Source organism: Pituophis catenifer, unplaced genomic scaffold, assembly GCF_029215685.1.
Source record: "Pituophis catenifer annectens isolate HBS135680 unplaced genomic scaffold, rPitCat1.0.hap2 SCAF_2, whole genome shotgun sequence".
Classification (NCBI taxonomy): domain Eukaryota; kingdom Metazoa; phylum Chordata; class Lepidosauria; order Squamata; family Colubridae; genus Pituophis; species Pituophis catenifer.
In genome coordinates this window covers 74,635,765-74,661,405 of record NW_027256882.1, presented here as the reverse complement: position 1 = coordinate 74,661,405, position 25,641 = coordinate 74,635,765, and the positions used below count along the sequence as shown (strand labels likewise).

General features: G+C 39.9%; 1 protein-coding gene across 1 annotated transcript in view; it reads left to right on the top strand.

Annotated features, from left to right (window-relative positions):
- Window positions 1-25,641, top strand: part of CACNA2D3 (calcium voltage-gated channel auxiliary subunit alpha2delta 3) — a 579,692-nt gene that overhangs the window by 380,316 nt on the left and 173,735 nt on the right. Inside the window, exon 12 of the mRNA XM_070933639.1 lies at window positions 23,432-23,510. Within this exon, the coding sequence (XP_070789740.1) occupies window positions 23,432-23,510 (79 nt within the window). The remainder of the gene's footprint in view (window positions 1-23,431; window positions 23,511-25,641) is intronic.

Genomic DNA, 25,641 nt, shown 5'->3' with positions numbered 1-25,641 from the left:
GTTACCTAGCTTGGTAATGAAATATCTGCAAGAAAACAATCAAGCTCAAAGAATATCAATGATAAGATTGTAAAGCTGTGATTTTTATCCAAATCTCCACAAGCATAGAACCTTCTATAAGAGAAACCTTAATACGAGTATCGATCTTTTGAGTGTTGGTCAGGATATGCATCTGCCAGTTTGTTTCATGTACACAAGAGCCACAGAGTTATGGAAATAGTAACCATATGGACACCAAAATCTTGAAGGCAATCAGAATTTACAGAGTAACAATAAATTACTTATGCTGTACACCATAAAAACCCAGCTTGCCTGATTCAAGGAGAACAGAAGGTTTGGGGCCGCTATTCATTTTAAATAGTTCCTCTGTTAATTATGTGTCATGAAGTTGACCTTGGCTCTTAGTAACCACATGGGTAGACTTTCTCCAGGATGAAGCTGTTCAAGCTAGGCAGAGATGGGTTTCAGCAGGTTCTGACCAATTCTGGAGAACCGGTAGCAGAAATTGTGAGTAGTTCAGAGAACCGGTAGTAAAAATTCTGACCCCCCCTCCCCCATCTATTCTCTGCCTCCCAAGTCCCAACTGATCAGGAGGAAATAGGGATTTTGCAGTAACCTTCCCCTGGAGTGGGGAGGGAATGGAGATTTTACAGTATCCTTCACCTGGAGTGGGGTGGAAATGGAGATTTTATAGTATATTTCCCCTGCCATGCCCACCAAGCCATGCCATGCCACACCCGCCAAGCCACGCCCACAGAAACAGTTGTAAAATTTTTTGAAACCCACCACTGAACCTAGGGCAAACAAATTGCTTTCCAATATGTAATATTTTTCAAGGATGCCATTGTTTATAGCCTAACTTCAAAAGGTTCATGTTTCAAATATATAGCCTTGAAGTAGTATAGGTGTGGTGTCCTTATATGGGCATCCGCCGGTAGTTGGCTAATCCACCGGCGGGAAGTTTAAATAAATGTCATTGGCCGGCTAGCCTGCCGAAGCTGTATATAAGGAGGGCTCGGCAGCTCAGCCGGCAGTTCCGTATGAGCTGATTAAAGTGCTGAACGGACCTCTGCTGAGTCGCATCTTCTTTTCCCTGTGCCGATCTAACACTAACCATCCAGTTTTTGGACTGTTAAATAGCCAGTCAAAAATGGATTTTAAACACTTTCATCATCATAAACTGCTTTGTTAAGCAAGGAAGGCCCTCAGGAACATCCTTCTGCAGGTGCAAATCTCAGGAGGGAGGAGGGGAGGCAGGATGTTGAGTTTGTATATACTCAACAGTTAGTACACCAGAACTAACTTCGTGACTTTAAATCTGTTTCCCTCAATCCAATCTACAGGGTTGCAGGGTTATTGCTGCAGTGATACAGTGAGGGGGGATCCTTGGCATATAATTGTGAAGATGCAAGCCAATTCTAACAAACAACGGCCATGAATCAAGAATACAACCTTATAGCAAAATCTATTCAGAAGTAAATAGAATCCTTTTTTCCCCTAACTCTAATACACTGACTGACTGTAAACTGATCATCCAAATTTTGCTTTTGAGGATATAAGATTATTGCCTTACTTCATTAGCCTTGCATTAAACAGGTAGAGTATTAAAAGCAGAGAAAGTAATGGTTGCTATCATAATACACATTTTAGGCTGAGAGATTTTGGCATAATTTATTATCCAGTAATTCAGACCCTGGAGTGCCTTTTCCTCTCTATTGTCATACATAAAATTGCTTCATAATATAATAGTGTTCTCCTGTTGTTGCCTTTAAAAATCAGAGCACCTGCATTTTAAAGTCAGAGTTGTTTTTCTCCGAGCAAAGAATCATTTATTATTTTAAATGATTTGGCCTTCATACACATGGAGAATTGAGGAACAGAATACCTATGAGTCAGGCATAAACATGATCAGGTGTTGTACTAACTTTCTTATTTAGGATTTGGTTAGTGTTCTTTGTTGCTTTTCTATATATCAGTACTCAAGGTTGGACTAAGGCAAGGGAAGCAAGCATAGGGCATATTCCAGGTTATTCTGGCAGCAGGGACTATTTCTGTTCATGGTTGTCTCAAAACACTGGGATGCATCACCAGTGAATGAAGGCTGCATTGGATCCATGTTCATTGATCTCCATGTGACAGAATTAAGTCAGAAATAGACTTATTTTCATGAACTTTGCGCCAGTCCACCTCTCATGCAAGGGCTGTGTGGATGCACATGCACTGGCCTGCTGCTCACATAGCCCAGTTCCCTCCCCCCCACAGCTGTGCCACCAAGCCCCAAAGGTTGGGGACCGCTGCTCTAATTCATCCTTTTCTATTGTAGTGAAGATGTCATCTGCATATCTGATTCATATTTTGTCAAGTCAAAGTCAAAGCCTCTATTGTCATTGTACATCATGTATAAAACAAAATTGGTTTAGCCTCTACTGGTGCTGTCCAAAAAAGAATACAAGACAACATGAATAATATAAAGAATAATCCTTACACAACTAGTTAGGGGAAAAAAAACTAGTCATACATTGCCATATGTATGGGGTGGGGGGGTGGGATTGGAATTAGGGTTGTGGGTTTGGGGGATAACCCACTAGGGGGAGAGTCGGGCTTGGCCAGGACGTTTGGCGGGGGTGGTGGGGGATCCGGAGGGGGTCGAGCTGGTCCAGACTGTGTTTTTACCATCGGTACTGTGTGTGGGAGAGGTAGATATGGCGGGAGCAGGGGGCCATATCATGTTAAGGGAGCACGCACTCGCTGTCTTCAAGCGGTAGAGTGCTCCGGCCCCCAAGGCTCCACCCGTTCTCCAGGTAGTACAGACCTTCAGGGCCCGGGCCTTCGCCTGATGTTGTGCAATGCCAGGTCTGTAGTAAATAAAGCCCCCCTCATCTGTGATCTTGTTTACGAGGGGGGAGCGGACCTGGCGGGTATTACGGAGAACTGGTTGGGCCCAGAGGGAGGGGTCCCTCTGGTAGAAATGTGCCCACCAGGTTTCCACGCATTCCATCAGCCAAGGTCACAGGGGAGGGGCGGGGGAGTAGCGGTTATTATTAGAGAAGGCCTTAGGCCGAGGGAGACCACTGTACCTCAGACAGCTGGTTGTGAGTCCCTCCTTGTGAAGTGGGGCCACGGGGTTCAGATGGGCTTGCTGATCACGTACCTGGCTCCCTGCCACGTGGTGGCAGCCCTGCCCGAGCTACTCAATGTTATTGCCGCGGTGGCGGTTGATACCCCCAGACTTATGGTCATGGGGGATTTCAACCTGCCATCCATGGGTGAGGCGTCTGAGGTGGCTCGGGAGTTCATGGCTTCCATGACGGCCATGGACCTGACCCAACTAATTCATGGCCCTACGCACACTGGGGGAAACACACTGGACTTGGTTTTTGTCTCTGGACAGTGGTTGAGTGATCTCGAGATAGGGGATATAGTCATCGAGCCCTTGTCATGGTCAGATCACTCGCTCCTTCGCCTTGACCTTCGAACCACGGCACCCTGCTGCAGGGAGGCGGAACCGGTAAGATGGTACCGCCCCAGGCGCCTGATGGAACCTGATAGGTTCCAGATGGAGCTTGGGCCAATCCCGGAGGTTCTGGCTCACGCCTCATCTGGGGACCTAGTGGCCGCCTGGGATAGGGCGGCTGCTGGAGCCCTGGATCGAGTCGTGCCTTTGCAGCCTCTGACCCGGCGCCGATCTCGCCTGGCTCCTTGGTTCACCAAGGAGCTGAGGGAGATGAAGCGCCGGAAAAGATGCCTAGAGAGCTGTTGGAGGGCTAGTCTTTCTGAATCTGACCGAACACTGGTAAGATCTCATATTAGGAGTTACCTAGTGGCGATAAAAGCAGCAAAATGTTTTCATTTTACTGCTCTTATTGCGTCATCAGATAATCGCCCGGCCACCCTGTTTAGGGTGACCCGCTCCCTGCTCCACCAGGAAGCGCGGGAGGACCCCTTGGAGGGAAGAGCCGAGGATTTTGTTCAGTATCTGTATGACAAAATCACTCAGGACTCTGACGGGATAGATCCAGCGAGGGTGACGGAGACAGGTCTTGAGACTGTAATCTGGGATGAGTTTGATCCTGTGACCCCAGATGACGTAGACAGGATTCTGGGTAGATTGAACGCGACCACATGTTTGTTGGACCCGTGTCCCTCCTGGTTAGTGCTGGCTTCCCGGGAGGTGACGCGAGGCTGGCTCCAGGGGATTATAAATTCTTCGTTGGGTGAGGGTGTCTTTCCCGCCGCCCTGAAAGAGGCGGTGGTAAGGCCTCTCCTCAAGAAGCCTTCCCTGGACCCGGCAGTATTGGCTAATTATCGTCCAGTCTCCAACCTTTGCTTCGTTGCGAAGGTTTTTGAGAGTGTGGTTGCGCGACAGCTACCCCAGTACCTGGATGAAGTGTCGTATCTAGATCCGTTCCAGTCGGGCTTCAGACCTGGGTACAGGACGGAAACGGCATTGGTCGCGTTGGTTGATGATCTCTGGAGGGCTCGGGACAGGGGTTGTTCCTCTATCCTGGTCCTGTTAGACCTCTCAGTGGCTTTTGATACCATCGACCATGGTATCATGCTGCACCGGCTGGAAGGGTTGGGGGTGGGAGGCACCGTTTTACGGTGGTTCTCCTCCTTTCTCTCTGACCGGTCGCAGTCTGTGTTGACAGGGGGGCAGAGATCGACCCCGAGGCCCCTTATATGTGGGGTGCCGCAGGGATCGGTTCTCTCGCCCCTTCTGTTCAACATTTATGTAAAGCCGCTGGGCGAGATCATCCGTGGTTTCAGGGTGAAGTACCATCTGTACGCTGACGACACCCAGCTGTACATTTCCACCCCAGACCACCCCAACGATGCCCTTGAAGTGATGTCCCAGTGCCTGGAGGCCGTACGGATCTGGATGGGGAGAAACGGGCTCAGGCTCAACCCATCCAAGACCGAGTGGCTGTGGTTTTCGACGTCCCGATATAGTCAGCTGGCGCCATCGCTGGCTATTGGGGGTGAATCATTGGCCCCCACGGAAAGGGCTCGTAACTTGGGCATCCTCCTGGACTCACGGCTGTCTTTAGAAGAGCACTTGACGGCCATGACCAGGAGGATTTTTCATCAGGTTCGCCTGATTTGCCAGTTACGTCCCTTTCTAGATCGGGACTCGTTACGCACAGTCACTCATGCCCTCGTCACCTCTTGTCTGGACTTTTGTAATGCTCTCTACATGGGGCTCCCCTTGAGGTGCACCCGGAGGCTCCAACTGGCGCAGAGTGCGGCCGCGCGGGTGGTTATGGGAGCAACATGGAGCTCCCATGTAACACCTCTCCTGCGCGAGCTGCACTGGCTCCCGGTGGTCTTCCAGGTGCGCTTCAAGGTTCTGGTTACCATCTTTAAAGCGCTCCATGGCTTAGGACCTGGTTATTTACGGGACTGCCTACTACCACCAACAGCCTTCCACCGACCAGTACGGTCCCACAGAGAGGGGCTCCTCCAGGTGCCGTCGGCCAAACAATGTCGGCTGTCGGCCCCTAGGGGGAGAGCCTTCTCTGTGGGGGCACCGACGATCTGGAATGAGCTCCCCCCAGAGATACGGAGGATTCCGGATCTGCGCACCTTCCGCCACGAGTTGAAGACGCTTTTATTTCATCAAGCTGGCCTCGCCTAAATCTTCTCCCTTTTAAGTGTAAATTTTAAATTTTTAATGTATTTTAAAATTATGGGTATTTTAAATTATGAGTATTAATTCAGCCAAATTTATTTAATTCATTTTATTTGATTTTAAATTTTGTATATCTATGTGTTTTATTTCATGGCTGTACACCGCCCTGAGTCCTTCGGGAGTAGGATGGTATAGAAATTCAATAAAATAAATAAATAAATATGTACGTCATATTCTGTGCAACATGTATATTACTCCGGTGTATGATCTTATGTCATGGTATATACATATTACACACTACACTGGCACCAGTGAAGTTTGTCATATTAATCTGTTTGTGGTGCTATATTGTGTTTAGGAGTCTGACAGCCCATAGTTAAAAGCTGTTTTTAAACCTGTTTGTCCGGCTGACTATACTTCTGTGTCTTCTGCCCGATGGTAAAAGTGAAAAGAGACACTGGCCAGGGTGTGAATCATCCCTAAATACCTTCCTTACTCTGCTGAAAATGCGAGACCTGTCGATGTCATCCAGTGGTGTTAGGGGGCAACCAATGGTTTCTTGTGCCGAATTGATCAGTCTCTGTAGTGCCTTCTTCTCCATGGCTGTTCAATTGGATTGTATTTGTGAAAGTGCTATAACTTTGCATAATGTCATCCATGATAAATCCTTAGAGAGGTAAACCCATAAGTGTACCTTGAATTTCTTGGTAAGTTTGTCCATCAAATTGAAAGCATGTGGTTAGACAAAGGTTTATGAGATCCATAATCCTGGGTGTTCCAATCATCATGTATTTAGTTAAATCGGGTTTGCTATGGAGCAATGTGGTCATAGATTCTTTGGCTAATTCTGGATCTAGTTTGGGTAATGAACCATCTGCAAGAAAACAACTAAGCTCAGACATCACTATAAGCCCACATATCCTATATCTATCCTGTATTCCCACATGAAAATAGTGTGTTTGTTTAGAAGCATTTTAGTCATCATTAGTCTTCTTTATCCAGTCATGAATCCGTCTATTGCTTAGGTTTTCTTTTTTGTCTGGGCCCTCAGGATACAAAAGAGCACCAGTCATTTGCGATAAAGCTCCTGATAGGTGTGCTAAGAACATTGCTACCTATTAAAATGCCCTCAAGCTCTTATTCATTGCTGTTATTTTAAACTGTGTAACTAGAGTAGCCATGCAAGCGATAAAAAAAAAAAAAATCAGGAAAGAAGCTCTTTGAGTAGATTCAATTATTTTTTCTAAAACTTTGCCATAAGGAGAATGTCTATAGTAATAGAGTGGGTCAAAAATGTTTTTAAATAATCAGGTCCTTCTGAAGAATAGCTCCTTAGGCAAAAAAATGTTTTACTCCTCTATCTATCTATCTATCTATCTATCTATCTATCTATCTATCTATCTATCTATCTTTCTTTCTTTCTTTCTATCCATCCATCCATCCATCCATCCATCCATCCATTTATCATTTATCCATCCATCCATCCAGGGGTGGGTTCTACTTACCTTTACTACCGGTTCGCATTGTGCCTGCATGCACAGATCAACTTTGAGGACGTCCAGGTCAGTGGGTGGAGCCTCCCGCGGGTTTTAGTACTGGTTCTTGCGAACTGTTCTGAATGGGGGGCAACCCACTACTCCATCCATCCATCCATCCATCCATCCATCCATCCATCCATCCATCATCTTGATTTACAGGCAAACGTGTATTCTGACATTGCTTATCTTGATATTTAAGACTCTATAAGCACTCCTGTGATACAAATACAGTGAAAGCAAGTCAGTCTTCTACATCATTGAAACAAAGAGTGTTCCTGACCTTCTCAGACATATGAGAGCTTTTCATGTTCTCTGTGTTATGGCAAAAACATCTGCTCCCCATTGGTGTGTTTACTAATATCTCTGTAGCTGCCTGCCACACTAGGTATATGGTATTTCTACAGGGTTATTTCCAATTCTAAGAGGCCAGGTTAAGGTGTTTCTAAGAATATTGTTGGGATCTACATAGCCACTCTTTAGTAATGAAAATGGCTTCTGGAGTCCAGGACTTTGCTTGAAAATATGTCTACCTTCCCAGAAAAAAGGCAACCAGCTGATAGAAACTATCTTGGGAAGCTAAAAATGGTACTTCAGAGCAGCCTTACTTCTTTTCTGCCTAAGAAATGGATATTTTTGGAGTGGCCATACCCTTGATTTCTTTGAGTAAAAGAAATTTCTTTCTTGGAGAGCATCCATCCACAAAATTTCAGATGTAACTACCACCCCAAAATGGCTGCCTGTTTTCAGAAGCATCATGAAGAAAAAAATCAGTTGTTCCATTTAATTATCCAAATGTGTGGCTTTCTATTGCATTGATGTGGCCACCCTCTTATTCTTTTTTTTAGCACCCACCCCAATAACAGTGCCTATTCTCCTTGAACTGGTAGAACAAGTTGCTTATTATGAAAACAAAAAACTTTTTTTTTTACTAATAATGGCTGCAAAAGTAGCCTCTAGTGCTTAATGCAGTAGATACATGTCCTTTTCTTCTTGGGCTAACACAGGGGTGTGGATGGTGGGTGGAGGGGAGAGGGAGTTCCTTTTTCTGCTTCAAGATTAGACAACTCAGTTATATGACTGCCCGTGCATACTGTATTTGGCAGTAGTCTCAGGTATAGATTTTCCAAAATCCATCATTTTGAGATTCTTTAAGTCAAAATGTCAGGAACAAACTTTGGACCTCCTACATGCTTCAACTGAATATGAACATCACTTTAATTGCTATCAACTGTTGAAATCCCTGTGTCCTCATCTTGTTTTTCTGTTTCTCATTTTTCTTATTACAAATAGAGATGGAATTCTTTTGTTTAGGCTGCATTTCAATGCCCCATGTCCCCAGTCAGAATATTCATCTGCTTTCTCCTGTGGCTAATGTTATTAATTGAAATTTAGGCTTTAGGTCTATGTTTTAATTAGGAAAAATATTTATACAGTTAAACATAATGAGAAGTATACATAATGATGCCCATTGAAAAGTATTTTAGCAATTCTGCACACAATATGTACCAAAAAATAATTACCGTATATTTCCAGTGTATATTACCACCCAGGCTAATCTTAAAATATACACTGTGTATTTCTTGGCTGCAGTTCTACATTTAATAACTAAATGTAATAAAACATTTAAACTACATTTAATTTTCAGTAGACCCATTTTCAGAAACTTTTTTTTCCTTTCCAAGAAAACTTTCCTGGTATTTGGATGGATGGATGGATGGATGGATGGATGGTTACTTCATCAAATCACTGTTGTCTTTTAGTAACCACACAGATTTTATTTGTCACTATTTGCACCTAACCTGATCTTTAAAGAACTTCTAATGGTTCACTCATTGCCAATGTATCTGAATCTGTCCATCCACCTCCCTCCCTTCCCTTCCCTTCCCCATCTCAATACAATTACCACTGGTTGTTCTCTTCTCTTTCCTTCCACCTTTCCCAGTATGAAAGTCTTCCCTAAAGTCTTCCCCATGTCTCAGACATTTCAAAATGTAGATTCTTATGATATCAGGGTTCAATATGTTCACCTTTCCAAGGTGAACACACCTGGGAAAGAGAGATGAAACTCAATGGTATGGTGTATATATAATGCAGATACACCCATAACAATACTACTAAAATTATTATTATCTACTTCAGTAGATGGTTCAGCATCTCCTTCATTCATCTGCTGATAGAATATGTATATACTGTAGATAGCAATAGCAATAGCACTTAGACTTATATATTACTCCATAGTGCCTTATGCCATTCCCTATGCAATTTACAGAGTTAGCATATTGCCCCTACAATGTGGCTCCTCATTTTCTAACATCGAAGGATGGAAGCTAGTCAATCTTGAGCAGGTCAGGATCAAACTCCTGACAGTGGTCAGAATTAGTCTGTAATACTACATTCTAACCACTGTGCCACCATGGCTCTACAGTCATGGCCAATCTATTTGGATACATAGGAAAGAGCATCTCTGAGAACATCTGCTCCATGAAAAAACATCTCATTGCGGGTCTTAAACATCTAAGCAGAGGGGGTAAGAAATGTTATGTATCCTGATGCTGGAAGAATCAGGGAGTGTAATTTGACCACTGGGACATCTACCATTTGTGACTGCTACCATTTTCATTACCATATGAACTTTTGATTGATTCTTTCCCATTTTTTTAATCTGTAACATGGATTTGACTTAAGACAGTGGGTATGGCTTTGTCTTTTTCTAGTACATTCTTTTTCTTGCTTCCATTTTAAGTGCATGCAGGTTTAAACTGCATAACCTGTCCATCTCTCATATGTAGTTAGAGGTCATAACCCATCGACTTACATAGCAGAAATTGCCAATCTGTCAAATATTTTCCTCTTACATTGCATAGTAGGTTTCCACTAGAGAAAAAAATCATTTATCTATTTACAATTTAGGTTGCCTCATTCAGCATAGACTCTGTGAAGCATGCAATGAAATGGTTGAAGTATATGTATTTTTGAAATTGACTGTCCAACCTAAGTTTCTAGGGATCTTTCTTTTGACATAAATATTGAAATATTCCCTATTATTTAATAATAACATCATTATCATGATTTACATACTTTTATTGTTAATACAAACAGTCCAAGACTTTCCAGGAAGTGCTAGGCAAGTGACAAATAATGGCTGCTTTCTCTACCAAATTCTTCAGAACTTTCTATCTCTCCATGGACAAGACAAAAAAAAAGAAGAAGAAGAAGAAGAAGAAGAAGAAGAAGAAGAAGAAGAAGAAGAAGAAGAAGAAGAAGAAGAAGAAGAAGAAGAAGAAGAAGAAGAAGAAGAAGAAGAAGAAGAAGAAGAAGAAGCCAAAGCCTTAACTGAAAGTTGACCTAATGAAACACTTAACCACAGTGGTGTTATTTGTTTTGGGCAGGGTTTTTTTTTTTAATGTCTTCAGGCATTTATTCTGTATTCATGGACTTGATTAGTTTAATGTCAACAGGCACCTCAACAGCTGTGTCCCCTTAAGCTATTTTTTTAATTTAGCAGCTGGCTTGGACACTTAGTAGCCATGGTTTTTCTTTTTCTTTTTTTTCCACAGCACCAAGGGGCAGCTGGACCAACATGGCTGTTGATTAATTTGAGAGAAATATGAGCTGTGTAAATCAGACAACATGAATTTTCTGCATGGTGTTGTACAAGAATAAGCTGCCGATCGTAGTGGAAGCAATTTGGCCTGTCCCAAGGGTGCCTTAGACTTTTAATAAGCTGGTTATGAAAATTCTATTTCTTTGCAATTTAAAGAGTCTAATTAGCACCTATAATACAAGTGGATGAAGGTTAACATTAAGCCTCCAGACACTTTTCAAATTGGGTTACAGATAAAAATCAGGTAACAGTTTGTACCTAATTAGAATAATGTGTTAAATATTTATAGATGCTGTGAAGCTACTGAAACATAAAGCTAAAGGGGAGTTAAATTTTAATCAAGTATAAAGACAAAATACTGATTTTATTCTTGAATACAGTACTCTGGTCGGCCACAGGACAATTGCCTGGAGACTGCTCAGCTTTATAGATAAAGTGAGGAAACTTGCTTGAGTTCATCACAGTTGCTGACATTCTTACCACTGTCTAATTAGCACATAGATTCTCAATATTTAGTACTGAACTTATTGAAGTATAGCCATTTGCAATAATTGCCTGAGTGATATAAATAGTCCAATCTGTGAACATTCAAGATACTTGGGAAACAAACTTTGATTCCTAAGGATCATATAATCATTTGGGTTGAAGGCTTCTGTATAGATTCTGTATTGAATTTAGTAACAGTTATGTCAGACCAGTTCTGAAGAGATCCAGATTCAAATATTTCTACGATTATGAAGGACTCACCACTGTTTTCTAATAGATTTCCCTGAGTTTTTTGAGACTAAGTAGACAATGTATGAAATTCCGTGTGTGTGTGTGCGTGTGTGTGTGTGTGAATTTTGAATTAATAGAAAGAATAGAATAGAATAGAATAGAATAGAATAGAATAGAATAGAATAGAATAGAATAGAATAGAATAGAATAGAATAGAATAGAATAGAATAGAACAGAATATTCTGGCCTAACTTTCTCCCTCTTTTTAAACAATTTTAATATTTTAATATCTTTAATACTCAAAATTTAAATTTGTTTTAAATTGATTGGGGTTTTAATCTGTCTGGGCCAAACTATTTAATTCGATTTTATTTCTGCTTTTTAAATTTTATATGTATGTATTTTATTGTTGGCTGTTCACCACCCTGAGTCCTTCAGGAGTAGGGCGGTATACAAATCAAATCAAGTCAAGTCAAGTCAAGTCAAGTCAAGAATAGAATAGAATAGAATAGAATAGAATAGAATAGAATAGAATAGAATAGAATAGAATAGAATAGAATAGAATAGAATTCTTTATTGGCCAAGTGTGATTGGACATACAAGGAATTTGTCTTAGGAGTATATGCTCTTAGTGTATATAAGGAGAATAAAAATAAATTACAGGATTTTCTTCCAGGATTTGGGATACTTTCATGCAAATTGAGGGTGAAAAACCAATTCATGTTGCATATTGCTGGTTTTGGTTGTCAGTTTTTGCAGAAATGTTTATAACTGTTGTAATCTGAAAATCACTTTTGACTTCATTGTGAATGAATATTTAGGAAAAAAAACTCAATTAAGCTAAACCTGTCAGGTATATTAAATTATATGTTGAATACAGAGATTTCTGTGATGGGCATGAGCATCCACAGAAAATCACAGCAATTGCCAAGCTCATTACGGGGTAAGGTTGCAGCCTGGACAAAATCCCATGGGCAAAAGGTCAGGATTTCATCCATTGTGTCACCTGTCTAATCTCTGTCTGCTCTGTGAAGAGTGCAATATATTGTGAATGTCTGCCTGCAATTCACACAATACCCTACAGCCATTAAATGTCTACTAGAAATAAAGGAGCCGATAATGTAGGCTTAGTGAGGATGCAGCATGATTTAATCATTTGGTTAAATCAAAAATAAAATTTAAAAGGGCAATTTAATTCACACGTGTTATAGTTGCTGGAGCTGTTCCTGTTTTCCCACACTGGATCAATATGAAACATGGTGTGTCTAAATTCTCCCCCCCCCCCCCATAAAATTCACAGGAGCTTGCTATGATTTACAAAGAGAGAGTAGCAATATCTCACCAAGAAATTGAAAGAAAAGAAAAAAAATGCCATACGGCAAATAGCAATTTAGATTAATAGATATAATTTAAGCAGGAATAGAACCTGTCCGATTATAATGGAAAATAGTATTTAAGTATTTAAGTGACTTAACCAGCTTCCTATCAAAATGTTAATTTCAAAGTTTGTTTTTTCTTTGTTATAGTTCTTTATAGTTAAAATGGACTTGGGTTAGATAATCTTTCAACTAATCTGCCAAAAGTGGTAGATGATTTTGATAACAAAACAGTTCAGTTTAATACAGATCAAACTAAATTTTCTGGATTGCTTCTCTCCACAATTAATAGTACTGAAATTCATTTGTAGCATGTTTTGATTTTGTAACTTGAATTCCTCATTTAAAACCATTGGCTGAGTAGATAACACTGATTAAGAGTTTTTCAAGAAATTATTAATGCTTGTAATGTGCTTTAATACGTATACTTGAGTTTTCTGCTGGGGAATCTTCTGAACTAAAGAAATGTTCCCAGGAGCTTCTTTATCCAATAGAAACTTTCATGCAGTACATATAATTTTGCATGTAACCTCCCCCCACCAAAGTGATTTATGGCACAGCTCTCTGTTTTTAGGGTGAATGTCAAAATTTAGCTTAGTCTTCTGAATTGTTTTTAGCATTTTTATATTATTGTTTTTTAAACATTTTTCAACTTAATATTCTCATACTTTTTCTCATTTAGTTTTATGTTCGACTAATTGTCAACCTGACTGCCTTTGACAGTAGAAATATGGAGTACACCTCTAATAAAAACAGTTTCATGAACCAGATGCTTTCATGGGCAACATTTCCAATATTTACCATATTAAAAGGCCCAGTTTTATATTACACAGAGAGAGAAGGGGGGGGAGGGAGATAAAATCAGAATTATATGGGACGCGATGGCTTAGTGGCTAATATGCTGAGCTTGTCGATCAAAAGGTCGGCAGTTCGGTTCACAACCCTAGTGCCACATAACAGGGTGAGCTCCCGTTACTTGTCCCAGCTTCTGCTAACCTAGCAGTTCGAAAGCACATAAAAATGCAAGTAGAAAAATAGGGACCACCTTTGGTGGGAAGGTAACAGCGTTCTGTGTGCCTTTGGCATTTAGTTATGCCAGTCACATGACCTCGGAGATGTCTTCGGACAGCGCTGGTTCTTCGGCTTTGAAACAGAGATGAGCACCACCCCCTAGAGTCATGAACAACTAGCACATATGTGAGGATAACCTTTAGCTTTAGCTTTATGAACAGAAAACATTTATTCAATGAACAGTCCTATCTTTGCCATTTTATTTCAGAAAATAGTATTCAATTAAAAATCAAAATGCCTTTATTGCTTCAATATAATCTAAGCAAATGAAGCATTATTTCTAATATTGATAACCTGCCATCTTTGATTTTTATAATTCCATACTTTATTTGCCTGACACATCACTGGATGGCTGAGCATGAAAACTACATTTTTCCATTTATCTCTTTTTCAACTCAATATGAACATGGACAATTCTTCTCATGTAGGTTCAACCAAGTCACCCCTTATCTAATACCACTGGGTTTCATTTAGCTGAATACAGAGTGAAGCAAATATTTGAAAAAGACAGGGATATCCAAAGTTAGCAATATTTTTTTAATTGAAGTTTTTCCGTAATACTTGCCTCTCCTCTGCATTCCAGCTATATTTTCACCATTTGGAGGAAACATGGAAAGGACTTAGATTGTTATTTTAGTGACTGGGGAAAACAATCCAGCCAGCCTCCACTCCTCTCCTCCTTTCCTATAAAGGTAACAGCAATTTCTGAGGAGCACAAAGAAACAGGAAAAATCTCTAGCCTGGGTTGTCCACAAAAATGGCTTTCAGCTGTGAGCAACCCCACCCTCTCTCTTTCCTGGCAGCTGAGAGCCAAAAGCCCTCCTTCCCCTCATGTAAACCGAGGTAGTTAAGGTTATTACTTGGACAGCTGTTGAACATCAAGCAAAGACTTGGAGGCCCCAAAATCATGCAATAGGGAATAATGAACCTTCCACTGTCAGCAGTTAGACGAAGCATCCCGTAATATTGCCTCTAATTAAAGCTGCAGTCCTAAACCCACTTTCAAGAAGGACTTTTAGACTTTAGCAGGACATGCTTAGGATCATCTGAGCTAATGTTCTGTGCTAAAACAAAATGACAAAAGAAAGAGAAAGAGGAGGAGGAGAAGTTCTCAAAGAGGGAGAATGGGAGAAGAAAAATGATCTACTCTCAAGAAACCTCCTGAACAACTTATGGTCAAGTACTGAAGAGGCTGATTAGCTGTAAACAACATGCATAATCATGATTAGTGAATTCCTGGAGTAAGAGCCCAGACATTCAGTGAAACCCTGCCTTATCTTAATGAGCTGTGACCAGTCCCTGGAGAATTGCTGCAGAGAAACTGGAGTGGCAGAAAATTGCTTTAATTGTAATTTGCTCCATGCTGGGTGTATAAATTATATTTCACATAAATCTTGTTTGGCAAATGCATTTCAAATGATAGCTTCACATCTTAATTTTTCAGTAGTCAAAATTTAACCAACAGCTAGAGGGTTCTGTCGGTAGAAGGCCGTTGCTTTCACTAACACAGGACGATGATAGTCCTATTCAAATATTACTTAAAGTAGCTTAAAGTCTGGAAAAACTATGCTTTGAATCGTGCAACACAAATTTTCAAAATAAACTATTATTGCTGATGTCCTACAGTTCTTATTCCCCAAACAGCCCACATATGGATTATTTATTGAATATTTAAATATGTACTAATATTTAATATCAGGTCATAAATATTTGATATTTAAACAAGGAGTGGCAGTCCATGAGTACCTCATAGAATATAAGTGTTGGAAGGAATCTTAAGAGATCTTCAAGCCCAATGCCTACCCCGTGTGCGACTGCATTACTGCAAAATTTCTAACGGATGGCCATTCAGCCCCTATTTAAGCAGCTCCAATGAAGGCAAGTCCACCACTTCCCAAGGCAGTTCTTTCTGATGTCCAGTCAAAATTTTGTAATTTAAACTTATTTATTGTTATTCTATATTCTGGAAAAACTTCAAACAATTCTGCCCCATAGTCTAACAGCCTTTCATATGCTGAAATAATTACTACATCTTCTTTAGGCTAAATATGCCCATGGCTTCCAACCATTCCTCATGAGCATTTCCTTCCGGGCTCTGCAATATACATGACACACAGAGCTTCTGAAGTACCTATACACAGTGTGAATATCTGCAGAGAAGGATCTTATTCTGGGTTGCATATCATAGGAAACCTCCATACAATAGGTACCAAAGCTGCTCCTTTCTAGTACTCATTTCTGTGTGCAAAGCTATTAAGAGGGGAATTAAATAGAGGCCAAATGAGGTATAAAAGACAGTATCCATTCATACAACCCTACACTTGGGTTATAAATTTGAGCACATTCTTCTTAATGACCTCTGAAAAGGGCTGCACTCAGAATACTAAATCAAAAAATATCCAACGAAGTGGAGAATTAATGTGATAAAACTAATTGAGAAGATTTGGATTTAAACACTCCCAACCTAGACGTGAAGCTACTATGGAAGAATAAACTCATCACTGTCTTTCATCTTAAGTTATTTCACAGACATGTTATGAGACTCACACTATGTGGGGTGGGGGATTGGAGGAAGGGTGATATGCAGGCCTAAGCCCCCTGGAGGAGGGCCGCAATTAAAACTATATAGTAATAAATAATTTCTGTCTTTTCAGCTGCTGTTCTTTTTTTTCAGAATTTATTCCCAAATGTAGCAATCAGACTTCTAATTTATAATGGTAATTTATAATCTTCAAATCTTTCAAACCTGTATGGGTAGCAAATTAGCTGAAAAGACGTGGCTAGGATTTGGATAGGAGCCTATGCAATTAAATCTGTCATTTAATTTCAGGCAAGGTGCAACAATAAAAATGTCTTGTGGAGAGAATATTCAGTGAAAAAAATAAAACAATTACTAATTAATTGAACTTCCTTTTAATGCCAAATTGTAGCAAGTCAGTAAAAGTTACAGAGCACAGATATGGATGTAAAATATGATATATGAAACTGAAATAAAGCCAACCTTTATTTTAATGCTTGCTTTTGTTACATGATTTGCTTGTGGTCCAGTATATCAAAGTTACATAAAACAGCATTCATGATGGAAAACTAATGTTTCTTCCTGTAAATACGTTGTATTTTCCACAAGAGAATAAATTGTACAAGCCATAGTAGTCTTTAAGTGTTCTTAGGTTTAAGGTTGAAAATTAAGGTATTTCATTTTTGGCATCTCTCCCAAGCACCTGAGATCCATATAATTCTCATTCTGGGTCATGCATTAAATGTGGAAAATTGGTTGGCTGTGGCAATTTTATATGGCTCATTAAAGTGGACAACTAAGCCCCCTTTGCTGGACCAAGAAGAGTGGGAAACAGGTGTGATTAATGGCTTGTTAATGTTGAAGATTGATAGACCTTATATCTTACCTTTCTGCCAGAATGGTGCTCAAGAGGATAAAGAAGAAGGACAATGATAACTATACGGTCTGTTTAACTATGCTAATTAATTATTAGCTAATAAGAATGCTAACTAATTATAATATATACTAGTTAACTAAAAGAGAGTTAAAACTCATCATGTCCTTTCAAAATATCAAATGAGATAGGGTTAATCTAATTTTGGAGGGAATGATGTTCCATCAGGCAAGCATGTCTCTTAGGACCCAGCCAGTTGTAGACCCCTGCCCAATGCACCTACAGCCCTTTTCTGCAAGATCTAAAGGGCTAGGCTGATTATTATTATTATTATTATTTATTCATGTCACAAGCTCCATTATTAAAATTTTATGCATAGGTATAAATACAAACGTAAGAACATAGACTTTGAAATATGTAAAATGTAGGTGGTATCTGCACAGAAGCGTGCAACATTAATTGCAATCTGTTGTGAGGTCATAAGGTTCTCGAGAGTACATTGGGCAGGGCACAGAGAGCACATGTACATGTGTGTGGTAGTCTGCAGTTCTCCATATTCACATAAGCAGAAGTCACCAAGTATCCCATTTATTCAAAGTATCTCTTGATCTTCCTGTCCCCGTGCACAGTCTATTTAACAATTTCTAAACTTTCCAGTTATATTTGTGGGCAGGTGCCAGCTTCTCTGCAGGTTCCATCCAATGTTTCCATAAGTCCACTCTACTTTTAAATTTATCAAAGTCTTACGTTGAGCTATGGAAACTTTCTTAGATTTTAATCTCTGGGGAACTAATACATGCTGCTTCTGTATGAATGGGGTAGGGGTAGGGGAGAGAGGCAATACTGTTTAAATGGTGGACTTGCCTAGGGAAGTATATTTCAGACACCCAATGATTATTCTACTGGTTTCATTTAAGGTGGGAGTGGGGAACTATGGCTCTTTTATGACCTGTGGACTTGAGCTCAGGAATTCTGGGAGTTGAAGTCCACAAGTCATAAAGGGGCCATAATTATTTAAGGCAACATCTACTAGCCCAGAGTGTACCAATTTGTAAGTGGGTAGAGACTGTACCTCAGATAGCCCAGTCCCATACCATGAAAGTTTTGCTTAGAAAAGATTAGCCCATCTATCCCAAAGGTGCTTTTTCAAGAGGCAATTGGACTTTCTGGTTTTTCTTTGAAGATGTTTCGCTTCTCATCGCTTCAGAGCTGAAGAAGCTTCTTGGATAAGAAGTGAAACGTCTTCAAAGAAAAATTCCAGTTGCCTCCTGAAAAAGCACCTTTGGGACAACCAGGACATGGATGACTGAGAATCTCCATAGATACGTGAACTATACCTTGAACCGAGTGTGGTCTAGCGTGGTGCAGAAGACCCCATACGAGGTGCTATACGGCCATAAGCCTAGCTTGGCACACCTCCATGTTTTCGGAGCGATGGCCGATGTTCATGTCCCGAAGGAGCTCAGGAGAAAGGGAGACCGAATCTCTGTTAAACTGAGATTCGTTGGTTATGAGCAGGGCTCCAAGGCATTTAGGTTTGCCTACCCTAACGGGAAACTAATGATATCAAGGTCTGCCACCTTTCACGAAGGGGCCAATTGGAGTAAGATCCATGCCAATGAGATTCTTACTCAGAACCCTTCCCGTAGTTGTTGTAGACAAGCGGAGGATGTATCGGAGAACCTACCCGAGGATAGGGATACATCTGGTTCTGGGAAGCATGCATCCCAGGCACCCTTGAAAGGGGTATTGAAGCGTAAGATGGGGGTAGCCAGGAAGGATAGGTAACTTAGAATCATTCAGGATAGTAGAATCATTCAGAAGTGACATTAATTGACATTAATTGTGGCAAGTGTGTCCTTTAAAATGTGCTGATTGCCCTGTGCCAGTGATAGAGTGATAGATTTTACTTCTGAATTGTCCAAGAATTAATTATATTGATTAGCTTATCAGTCTGGCCTATAATTAAAGGTGACCAATGAGCTGATTTATATCTTGGTTTATTCTAAAATGAAAGGCAAGGGTAAAATGATCCACAACTGTGCTTAATTAATGCTATCATTTGTGGATAAGGTCAAAGGATATAGAATAGAATAGAATATTCTTTATTGACCAAGTGTGCTTGGACACACAAGAAATTTATGAAATATGAAATATAAGAATACATGTTTTACTGAAAAAATGGTACCGGTAAATAACTAAGTTACTTGCTTAATATATTAATACTTAGTAGATTACATTCCTTAGGGTTTTTTTTTCTCTTTTCTTTTTACATGTTCCTTTCTGTTTGAAATAATGAAAGTTCCAGCAGTGAAATCCAACCAGATTTATCTGGCTCATGCGAGCCGGTGGGGCCAGCGACAGGAGGCTCCCCCCCCCGCCGGAATGTCATTACATCCCATTATTGACTCTCTGCACATGCACAGAAGACTCTGTGCATGCGCAGAAGAGGCACATGCGAGTGTAGTGAGCACGCTCACATTTCCAATCCAGTAGCGAAGGTAAGTGCATTTTATCCTGGAAAGTTCCCATCCTAATAGTAGATGTATCTATAACAGGGGTGGGCAACTGTGGCCCTTTTACAACCTGTGGACTTCAACTCCCAGAATTCCTGAGACACCTTGAGGAATTCTGGAAGTTGAAGTCCACAGGTTGTAAAAGGGTCACAGTTGCCCACCCCTGATCTATAAGGTTTCCTTGTAAATCAGAGTAGGTAAAGAGCCCTGTTAGCCTAAATTATTTTCAAGGAATCTAGTTAAATTCAAATAGAAGACCAGTAAGCAAAACAGGGACCTATCCAGAAAAAACATTTATATCGAGATGGGAGTAATAATGGCAATTCATGTTGTAGTTTCTACTTTGAAAAGTGGCTTAGCGAATTCTGGGAAGTTGTCATGTTGCCTCCAAAGGCTTAATTCTGAAAAATGGTTAAGAAATCATTGTACAATGTGCTGCCTATAGTAAGACTGGGAATTCTGATGTGTGTTGTTTTCTAAATCACAAATAATATGCAAGAAGTGCAATATACTTGTGATAAATAAGAAGAAATGTCACATCTTTTCTGGAATTCAATATTTGCACGTGTGTGTGGGTATAGACACAGGTACACATACATGCATATTTGACAGAAGGAGAAAACGGTTTTCTTTGCCCTTTTTTTCATAGTGATCTTCAGTAGACTGTTGTTCAAAGTTAATGACTTGAATTCCATTTCTCTAGTACTTCTGCCTGATGCCACATTAGGCCATCTTTCTCTGTGTTACAGCTCAGCGTATTCTACTTCTATTATGGTCATGGTTGTTTGATTATGTGTAAGTTAAAGAAGACCATTAGACATAAATCTCTCCAATTGATTTGTTTTCTATTTAGAATGTATTTCGGCACATTCTTTTCTGAGATAAGCACTGGTGACAATTTATGTACTGGGGTTGGATATAAATCTGATGGTACTATTTCCTTCTCTTGTTGAGATTAAACAGTTTGCTTACAATAGTGCAGTTGTGCTTAGGTGAGCAGTTAAGCTGAATCAAACTCAACATAGAGCAAATATATGTGGATTACTCTGATAGGATATACAGTAAAAAGGAAGCAGATCTCTTGGAGTACGTCAGAGTTCTCCAACCTTTCCAGCTTTGTGGACCGGCGACGGGTGGTGGGGGGGAGGGAATGGTTCTGCTCAAGTGGCAGGTAAGTGCATTCATACGTGCAGCTCCATTCGCACAAGCGGCGGGCACACACACCTGTCCTCATGCAAATACAGTGCAAGCTCATGTGCTTGCTCACTGCTTGTTCCAGTGGATATGCATTCATGTGCACTCACCCGCCACTTCTACGGCCCAGTTCTGAATGGCATAAGATCCTTTAGTGATCCACAGCCTGGTGGTTGGGGAACCCTGTGGTATACAATTCTATAAAGAGGTTTGCATTATTATTGATTTTTTCCTGCTATGGTGTTGGTCACTTCTGAGGTAAAAAGGTATGTTTCTTCTCTTCCTAGAGGCCCTATGTAACTATTATGTCCATCCATGTTGCCCATCAACATGAGATATGATTTCGAGAAATAAGAAATGGGACTATATATTGTATATATGCCACCATTTATGTATGGACTAGGCAGACTCAGTTCTTTAGCTCAATATGATGGATGTTTCTGGTGAGCTTCATTGCTTTTTAAAACCAGAAATAAAGGAAGAAGTTTTCATGCCCATCTGGCTGCTGTTGGGCAAGATTTTCAGCTCTCTTAAAGCACCTCTTGATTTGACATTGGTTGATTAGCTTGCTGATTCTTTGTAACAGCTGCAGTAAGTAATGAAAAACTGACTCATAGGCCAGGAAAAGCACTTCATATTTTAATTGGCTGCAGGAAATAATATACTAGTCTGTAACCTGGGACAGGATGCTACCTCAGTGGCAGCACCCAAATTGATAATGTTCTGCGCATGGAATATCTATGTTAGTCAAGTGAATAAGCCTGACGATCAGAAGGACTAAGAACTAATTCTTGGTGGGTATACCAATGGGGTGGAGAGCTTTCTAAGTTTAGGATTTTCTGGGCTGAAAAACAGCTAGAAAGAGTTAGGATTGAAGTCAGTGTTGGATTCCTATCTTTAAGGGCAGAACCCAATTTCAGAAGACATAGGGTGTTGCTTGGGTAATGCAGGTCAATTGGGATCTGTGAGGGTCTTAAGGGTATGCAAGAGGTGACACATGGGCCAAGGAAGGGAGAGAGGGTGTGGTGCAACTGGATAAGGGTACCTGACCATCACAGATAAGTGCAAGAGGTGCCACACAAGTTAGAAATGGTGTATAGGGGGCAATGAGGGTTGGGAAGGGGGCCTGGGAATGCTTGGCCCTGTGTGAAAGCTGCCATACAGGTTTTGGATGGTCCACAAGAGGTGGTGTGATCAAGAATGGCATGTGGGGGTGCACAAGAATTGCCATGTAAGGCAGGAAAGGCATGTGGGGGGACAGGAAGAGTCAGGGAGATTATCTCCTTCAAGATGAAAGTCCAGAGCAGAATTGGTTATTGCTGTTGGAAATCTTTTGCCCAATTTAGCTATTGCTGCTGAATTTATGCATAGTTGCAGTTCTTAGATTGAAGTGACTAGGATGTCTTTGCCTTCTTTATTGGGGTGGGGGGAAATCCATTGTTGACTCATACCCATTTTGTAAAATCAAGATGATTTGGCTCACCAGTTCTTTTCATTTTTTCAAATGGGTTTTAGGACACTTGCTTTTTTTAAATTTTAATTAAAACTGCATGGAAAAAATAAAACAAAATAATAATCAACTCAGGTAAGAAAATTGTCTCTGGTGATGATTTTTCTGGTTTCCTTGGGAAGTTAGAGTTAGAAGGCTCTGGTTGAATACTCTTGAGTATTTTCCCAAATAAATGATTGTCAGGGATAAGTAGCAACACAAAAATATGTCATTTTTAATGGACTGAAATACTTATAACCTGAATTTTCCTTGGACTGCAAATTGAACTTTATGTTTCCAACTATTTTCTCATGTAATTGAGAGTGGAGGAACTAAGCTTTGACTTTATGAACCTCGAAGAAACAGTCAATGTTGGATAGCTCTTTTGGTTGAAAAAAAATTATCATTATTATGGGAATAATATTACTGTATTACTGCATTTGAGAGATAGAAGCTTTGCCAATAGTTTACCTCATGTTTCCGCATAGGGATCAGAGCAAAGTACTACATTTTCAATCATGTGATTTCACGTTAAACTTCCAAAATGACACCTTTTCATTTTAAATTTGCTTATAATTCTAGAAAATGCCAAAAGTGTGTGTGTGTGTGTGTGTGTGTGTGTGTGAGAGAGAGAGAGAGAGAGAGAGAGAGAGAGAGAGACAAAGAGAGAGAGAGAGAGAGAGAGAGAGAGAGAGAGAGAGAGAGAGAGAGAGAGAGAGAGAGAGACCAAAATCTGTAGATGTATGAAATTATTGCTCATTCAGCTCAGAAGAAAATTCCAATAGAATGTGTTTGCAATTCTTCAGTATTTTTATCTGGTGCTATAATCTGCTTAATACAAAGTTTATATAAAGTGTATCCTGTAAATGAAGCTCTGTTATAATAATACACAATTATATTTTCAGGTTCGCATTTTCACCTACCTGATAGGAAGAGAAGCTGCCTTTGCAGATAATCTCAAATGGATGGCTTGTGCCAACAAAGGTGGGTATATCAAGTCTGTGCAAAATATGCTTATCCCCTCTCCTCTGATTGGTTCTTCTTGGACCTTTAATGACCTGGCAAAATGCATCTGAGTCCTTGTTACGGTTTAATAGATTGACACATGGCTCTGGCAATTGGAAATGGAATTGCTTTGTAAAATACAATGTCACATGATTGCAGCACTTAGCGGTAGTAGTCCCAGTTGCCATGGTTATGCAAGAAATGTGGTGGGTTTTTAAGCGAGAGTCTTGTGTAACTATGATTTCCTGTTGGCTTTCCCATTGACTTTGCTTATGGAATAGTGTCAGAAATTGCTATTATATAACTGTGACGTCTGCAATGTCATAATCAGGAGTCAGGCACAAGTGCCTGGGCTGCAATTATATGGCTGCAGGAATTGTACAGTGGCCAGATTTTCAAGTAAGTAACTTTGGAACCAGGTTTTTTATCCCAGTCCAATTAACTCTGTACTCACAATATTATGCAGAATCTATATATCACTGTTTCTTTCTGGATAGGAAAAATGAAATCATTGCAAGCATTTCAGTAAAATGCAACTGTTTGAATCAAAATAATGCACTTGGTATCCAAGGGAAATGGAGTTATTCTATCAACATCATTCAATTGTCATTACTCACACTAACTTTCTAGATTTAATGAAAAATACTGGGTTTTAGCTTGCAATGTATTACGCCACTTTGATTTTGCTGCCTAAAAACATAGCCTAGTATGAACTCTTTGCAAGATTGCCATTCTATGAATGTTTACTTGGCAGTAAATCACTCTGCCAGTAAAATTAACCAATATTTCTCACTTTCAGAAACTTTAAGATGTCTGGATTTCAAATCCCTAGAATTCTGCAAGCAGCATTGTGCCTTGAGAATTCTGAGAGTTGAAGTCCATACATTTTAAAATTGCTGAGGTTGAGAAACACTGAAATAAAAATCCATATGATTATATGCTGGAGAGGTTCTGGTGATCCCAGATATCTGGAAGCAGAATTGGTCTATAGGAGAAAAAAAGCAGAAATATACAATATTTTGTTTGGTGCCAGTTCTATAGAACATCTTGCCAAATAAAATCTTCCCTAAGCAACTAAAGAGTTGACAAAACCTTTTCTCCTAGGTGGTTGAGTGGATAAAATTTCTAAGTGTTTAGAACATAATTTATATCCTGATGTTAGTTGATAATTTTGTTTGTCTTTTGCCTATATTGAATAATGTAAATATTCAATTTTGGCAGCTTTCTTGTTTAAAATTGAATAATGTAGCTTTGCCAAATGCAAACTTCCCCTGTAATAATTGTGACCACAAGAAAATAACAGACTGAGTATCAATTCACTCCTAAATATAAATGAAACTCATGGTCTGTGTCCCAGTAAGGCATTGTTTGTGCCTCTGAACTGCAGGGAAGGAGAGATAATTAATATAAAATAATTAAATGAAATGTTGGAAGGAAAGGAAGGAAGGAAGGAAGGAAGGAAGGAAGGAAGGAAGGAAGGAAGGAAGTTTTTGATTTACATAGAGAAACCAAAGAATCCTACCAAGGAAAATAAAGATTTTGCATATTAAAGGGAGAAAGCAAGGGCCAAATTCAGTGTGACATGAGAGATTATTATTTTTTTCTTGGTCTCTCTCTTAGATATAGACACACATGCATTATATGATGTACTTAACTCCACAAATTGGAATGACTGGATATTTACTGCAAAGAGATAGTAGGTGAAAATTGTCTTGCTTAATATTATTTCATCAGGTTTTACTGCAGCTTTGGGGGTTTCTAGTTGATTTTAAAATAATAGGAAATTCTTTACCATGAAGCATCTGTGTTTAGTGTAGTTCTTCCTTTTGTTTCTAAAGATTGTGGAGCCATAACAAATCCCACTGTTGCATAGAACTTATCAGGCAACACTAAAGCAGATGTATCTCTTGATAAATAATGACAGAACTGTGATTCCAAAACACATAATATGGTGCCATGAAGTAAAAACAATAAAAATGCTTTGCTTATTCTGCAGCTCCATTTCATGGTTACATGGTTACAAACTAATGTTTTCTCACTTATGTATGTGTGCACGCCACATGACATTTAAATGACTCATATTCATTTAGTTATGCATTACTGCATTAAC